This window comes from Paralichthys olivaceus, chromosome 1 (genome assembly GCF_024713975.1).
Source record: "Paralichthys olivaceus isolate ysfri-2021 chromosome 1, ASM2471397v2, whole genome shotgun sequence".
NCBI lineage: Eukaryota > Metazoa > Chordata > Actinopteri > Pleuronectiformes > Paralichthyidae > Paralichthys > Paralichthys olivaceus.
Genome location: NC_091093.1, coordinates 31809378 through 31815183, shown reverse-complemented (window position 1 = coordinate 31815183; position 5806 = coordinate 31809378). Strand labels below are relative to the sequence as shown.

The following is a 5806-nucleotide window of genomic DNA, read 5'->3' as shown; positions in this document are numbered from 1 at the left end:
TTTATATTAATTCCTGAATCCTGCACCAACCTGATAAAACACTGACCTAAACACTGTTTTCCTTCAAACATGTTAAACTAAATATATATTTTTTTAAAAGAAACAAACAAACCAAAACATTAGTTTTATTGAATCTCAGTAAAAGAATTTCAAATAGGGAAATAGATGTTTGAAAAGGAGAAGAAAGATTTCAAAATGAACTTTTCTAGTCTTACCACCTCTTCTTGCTTCAACAATAAACTTTGCAGTAAATGTGAGATACTGGGCCTATCCAATGGTTCATTGGTACCTATACATTGGTAGCTTTGTTAAATCGTATTGTAACAATGTCCCCCAACGTTTTCTTCCCCTCGCTCCTCCAGAAGTGCACAGATCTCCTCATACTGGCTCCTGATTCCATATCGTACTGTATGTATGGAGTCCCAGCGTGTCACATGGATGCAGTGTTTTCTTCAGACGATTCTGTAGGTTGTTCCGCTTAAAGTAGGTCACGAGTAACTAAGCAGAGCCGATGAGGGCAGATGAAGACATCTTCTGCAGGCTTCCCAAGTGTGGTATGAAGCACTGTTGGCTCTGAACAAGTGTGGTGCAACCAAGCCTAGTAACACAGCGGTGGGCCACCACTATGTTTACACGTGTCACATGCACCAGATGAATGAATTGTGTTCTTTCAATGGATGTAGTAATTCGCTTGTGGATGGATTGCACATGAACCGTTCAGTGCCTAGCATTGGGCTAGCAAAAGCTAATACTTTTTGACATAATTTACAAGCAGCACGTTGTTCTCAGAGTCTTTGATAATACCAAATTTGTCCCGAACATCTGACTTGGCTCTTAATGATGTGTTGTCCATAATTTGATATTTGCCACTTACTATTTTTGTCTTTATTTCATCCATTTTGATCGACTAGCGAGCAGCGAGCCTACACTGCTATTACATCATTGACGTCAAACTGATTGAGTCAAGCTGTGTCTCAGTCAAACACATTTTTTTGTCCTCACCCACTACCCACCTGCATTTAGTTCACTTTTACCCAGACTAGTACCCGTGAATTTACACAAATACATATTATTTACCTGTTACTGTTATTATAACCTTATTGCGAGTTACCCGGAAGGTACCCAACCTGGTGATGGACTCTGCCTTTGTGAGGTTACAGTGACCTTGGCCTTTGGCCACCAAATTCTATTCAGGTCATCGTTAAGACCAAATGAATATTTGTATTAACTTTGAAGACATTCCCTGGATGGATTCTTCCTGAGCGGGAAGTTCGTACAGACGGACGTATGTAAAACCCAAAAACATGTTTCCAGCCACTGGCATAAAAATCTCTTGTTGATAAAAACCACAGCTCCACTAAATTAATTTAAAGATTGTTTTATTTACATAAATATTTCAGGTTGTTCAGGGGGACTGAGTCCCACAATGACACAAACGGAACATGGTGTGTCCACAGACTACACAAAAGGACGTCACTTCTTCTCAGGGGCCTCTTCACCAGCCTCCAGTTTGGGAGCAGTATCTTTGGGCTCTCGGTAGGCGGGGAACACCTCCCAGGGTGTGTTCAGGTCAAACTTTCTGAACTCCTGCGCCAGCTCCACAGGCTCAGCCACCACCCGCTTCACCTCGTCATCATAGCGCACCTGCAGATTTCATTTAAAGTTATTTCAAAGTTTTCATGGTTGATGAATTTCAAAGGGTTGGGTTTTCAAGTCTTGGTGAAAAATGTACAAATAAGAGACTGTGAGAGGATTTCAGTGTCGATATATTGATGAATTTTAAATCATCAGAATGTGAAGTGTATTCTCTCAGGAAGTAAAGTGAAAGTAAGATACTGTGTTAAAATTCATTCATTCCTCCAAAAGACATCAATTCAGTTTCACACAGTTATTTAGGACATGAAATATTCTTTCATTACACAAACTGAAGGATTTTCAAAGCATTTGGATCCCTGGATACATTAATGAGCTAAAAACAAATAACAGGATGCAGCAGAGTTGGATAGTTGAAGCGTTCTATCTGTCTCACTGACGTCCTCCTACATTTATCTTGTGAAGGAAACACATGAATCACATGTTGATGGAGCTGAAAAAAGCTGATCGCTGTCACAGGTTAAACTCACCTCAACGTATCCAGACAGAGGAAAGTCCTTTCTGAAGGGATGTCCTTCGAATCCGTAGTCTGTCAGAATACGCCTCAGGTCTGGGTGGTTGGAAAAGAACACACCAAACATGTCCCACACCTGAAGACACACGCACACTCTTTTCACTCATTCTGCTCAGTGTCAGTATGAACCCAACATAACACTCAGATCTGAGATATTTAAAAACAGAATGAGGATAAACACAATGTCACACTGACAACCAGCAGCAAACCCTGTGACCTATGACCACAAATAAACTGTGGATGAACAAATGTATTCATTTGTCTCATGCTACTTCATTTTTATCAACACTCGACATCATCAATGTCCTCAAGACATAAAATATGGCAATATTTTATGTCTTCCTCTGCAGGTTGCGACTCACCTCCCTCTCATACCAGTTGGCGGCCTTGTGGACAGGCACTGCAGAGTCCACTGGCGACAACTCGTCCGTGTACGTCTTGACACGGATACGAGAATTGTAGCGCAACGACAGCAGGTTGTATACGATCTGTAAACCAGCACAGACATTGTTACAATGAAAGGTGCATCAAGAGAAGACAACCAATCAGTGAGCTTAAAACTCTTATGTTAAGAAGATAAAAACTATACAGACAAAACAAGATTTCTCAGAAATATATTTGTGATAATTTGAACTGGTGGAAAAAACATGAACTTATAGAACTGTTACATTATCGTGGAGAGTGAGTGTGTTTGTCTCATGTAACATTTAATGTGTGTTTAATGTTTAAAGTGTGTGTGTGTGTGTGTGTGTGTGTGTGTGTGTGTGTGTGTGTGTGTGTGTGTGTGTGTGTGTTGAGACAAATTACCTCAAAGCGGTTCTGCCGTGTTGGGATGTCAACAGCAGTCAGGTCAATCATGTTCCTGTACTGGGCATTGGTGTGGTCCCTGAGGAAGGTGAGCACGGGGATCACTCCGTCTGGGTGAATCATCACCTCCAGCTCATTAAAACAGGTCACCTACAACACAAGGACACACACCAGGTCACTTACACATGAGCACACAAACATATCTACATGTTGGGGAGGTTCTAACAGCTGTTTCCTGTTTGGATCTTGATAATAAATAATGGGAATCCTTCACTCATGTTCTCTGTTTAGGTTCTTTTACAGACAAGTTAAGACATCAGATGAAAAAAAAAGTTCCCAAAGATCAAAAATGCAAATTCCCTGAAGCCATTTCTGAGAAAACATTTTCACCAGAATGGGATGGAAGGATGAGCTATGGATGTCTGGACAACCAGAAGACACCTTTCCCTTTCCATGGCTGTCTCCAGGATTATGGAGACATAAACAACAAAAACTGATAAAAGAAGATCACAGTATCATCTCTATCAGCCATGTGCTCTTTTTGTTTTTTTGAACCCTCTGAATGTGCCTAAGTGATCAGAATTTAAGACACATTTGAGTCCATTCAGACCATAGACTGAATATAAAGAGGTTCAGACCCCAATCACTTCTGATCACTCAGAATGGATGTTGATATCAGGTGTGAACAGAGTCTGTGACATTCTTACCTGGACCTGCTGGATGTATTTGGGCATCATCTCAGCCACATACTCTCCAAACGCTGCCAGTTGGTTGTGAGTGACGGCATCCGAGGGCCTGGTGGTGGCTGCATGAAGGACAGAGGTTTATAATGATTGAGCAATGCAGCAGCTGTCAACTTTTCTATTTTATTTATTAAGAACACTGTGGTCTGTTGATCCAACCTTGATGACAATACATGAGAAGCATGAACTGGAGCGTCACCACATCAGTGGTTCAGCCATACTGCTTGACTCTGTACTCACGACTGGTTTCCGTGGTGGAGCTCTGTGGTCTGATCTGCTGCTGGAGACACGAACTCCTCGCAACTGAGAGAAGAGCAGAAGACAAACACTTCTACATCAAACCTGAATCTAAATCAAACCTGAAACTAAATCAAACCTGAAGCTAAATCAAACCTGAATCAAACCTAAAGCTACATGAAACCTGAAGCTAAATCAAACCTGAAGCTACATCAAATCTAAATCAAACCTGAATCAAACCTGAATCTAAATCAAACCTGAAACTAAATCAAACCTGAAGCTAAATCAAACCTGAAGCTAAATCAAACCTGAATCAAACCTAAAGCTACATGAAACCTGAAGCTAAATCAAACCTGAAGCTACATCAAATCTAAATCAAACCTGAATCTAAATCAAACCTGAATCTAAATCAAACCTGAATCTAAATCAAACCTGAATCAAACCTGAACCTAAATCAAACCTGATCAAATCTAAATCAAACCTGAATCTAAATCAAACCTGAAGCTACATGAAACCTGACAGAATAATCTACTGAGCAACAGAAGCAGAGAAAACAAGAATGAAAACAAAGTGTCGTTGATTCTGAAATGACACGTTTCATATCAAGTTAAAGAGAGAAGTGGATTCTGTGAATCTTATTTAAAAAGTATTTAAAAAGTAATTTGTTAGAAAGAAGTGTCCATCTTCTGCAGGCTAACGTTAGCATTAGCTGTCGCTAGCTCGAAGGTCAAACCGGAAACATTTGACGGTTGTAGATGAGGCTGTTTCTTCTTTGATGTCGTGAAACAGACTCGAAACAAAAGACAAAGATCATTGAGGATTAAATAAAATCAGGTTCTGATCGACTTACTGTCCAAACTTCTTCCGAAACCTCCGCGGACAAACCGCATCAACGACGCCGCCATGTTTGTTTGCCTCCGGAGGAGCTAGTCGCTGTCCGGGACGGATCTTCTTCTTTTTGGTTAACGGCGAGTTTAAGGCGCATTACCGCCCCCTACTGTGTTGGAGTGTGGCCCTGTGGAAATACCTAAATAAAAGAATAAAGAATCTTAAATCCTGTTCATTACACCTCCACCAGCCTGAACCTTGATACGAGGATGGATCCACGCTTTCATGTTGTTTAAATTCTGACCATGAATGAAATCGAGACTCATCAGACCAGGCAACGATTTCCAATCTTCTAATGTCCAGTTCTGAGTCTGTGAACGTTTGCCTCAGTAGATCTCAGCTGACAGGAGTGGCACCGGTGAGGTCTTCTGCTGCTGTAGCCCATCTGCTCCAAGGGTCCACGTGTTGTGTTCAGAGATTCTGCAGACCTTGGTTGTAACGAGTGGTTATTTGAGTTACTGTTTCCTTTCTATCATCTCCAACCACTCTGCCCATCCTCCTCTGACCTCTGACCTCAACAAGACATCTTCATCCACACAACTGCAGCCCACTGGATATTTACTCTTCTTAGGACCGTTCTCTGTGAACCCTAGAGATGGTCGTGCATGAAAATCCCAGTAAATCAGCAGTTTTTGAAATACTCAGACCAGCTCGTCTGGCACCAACAACCACGACACGTTCAAAGTCACTTAAATCCACTTTCTTCCCCATTCTGATGCTCAGTTTGAACTTCAGCAAGTCGTCTTCACCACGTCTGGATGCCTACATTTACTGAGTTGCTGCCATGTGATTGGCTGATTAGCTATTTGTGTTAACAAGCAATTGAACAGGTGTGCCTAATAAAGTGGCCGGTGAGTGTATATTATATATATATATATAATCTTAAAAGCTTTTCTACTGGCTCCTCATTCAGACCCTTTGAGACATCTCATTACATTGAGAACCATCTTGCATTTTTTCTCCA

General features: G+C 41.2%; 1 protein-coding gene across 1 annotated transcript; it reads right to left on the bottom strand.

The window, feature by feature from the left end:
• Nucleotides 1-1362: 1362 nt before the first annotated feature.
• ndufs3 (NADH:ubiquinone oxidoreductase core subunit S3) lies at nucleotides 1363-5201 on the bottom strand. The gene is made up of 8 exons (XM_020106710.2): nucleotides 5087-5201; nucleotides 4805-4981; nucleotides 3958-4020; nucleotides 3682-3779; nucleotides 2975-3124; nucleotides 2530-2655; nucleotides 2124-2243; nucleotides 1363-1644 (listed from the first exon to the last, which is right to left on the bottom strand). Exons 2-8 carry the CDS (start codon nucleotides 4857-4859, stop codon nucleotides 1474-1476), a joined length of 783 nt encoding a protein of 260 aa, XP_019962269.1. The 5' UTR covers nucleotides 4860-4981; nucleotides 5087-5201; the 3' UTR covers nucleotides 1363-1473.
• Between the last annotated feature and the right edge of the window lie 605 nt (nucleotides 5202-5806).

Bases quoted from the DNA above. Each gene is read 5' to 3' on its own strand.
- ndufs3 (XM_020106710.2), bottom strand. From the start codon at position 4,859: ATGGCGGCGTCGTTGATGCGGTTTGTCCGCGGAGGTTTCGGAAGAAGT. The intron at 4,021-4,804 runs GTAAGTCGATCA...CTCTTCTCTCAG, and splicing joins TTTCGGAAGAAGTTTGGACA to TTGCGAGGAGTTCGTGTCTC. The intron at 3,125-3,681 runs GTAAGAATGTCA...CTTGTGTTGTAG, and splicing joins AATACATCCAGCAGGTCCAG to GTGACCTGTTTTAATGAGCT.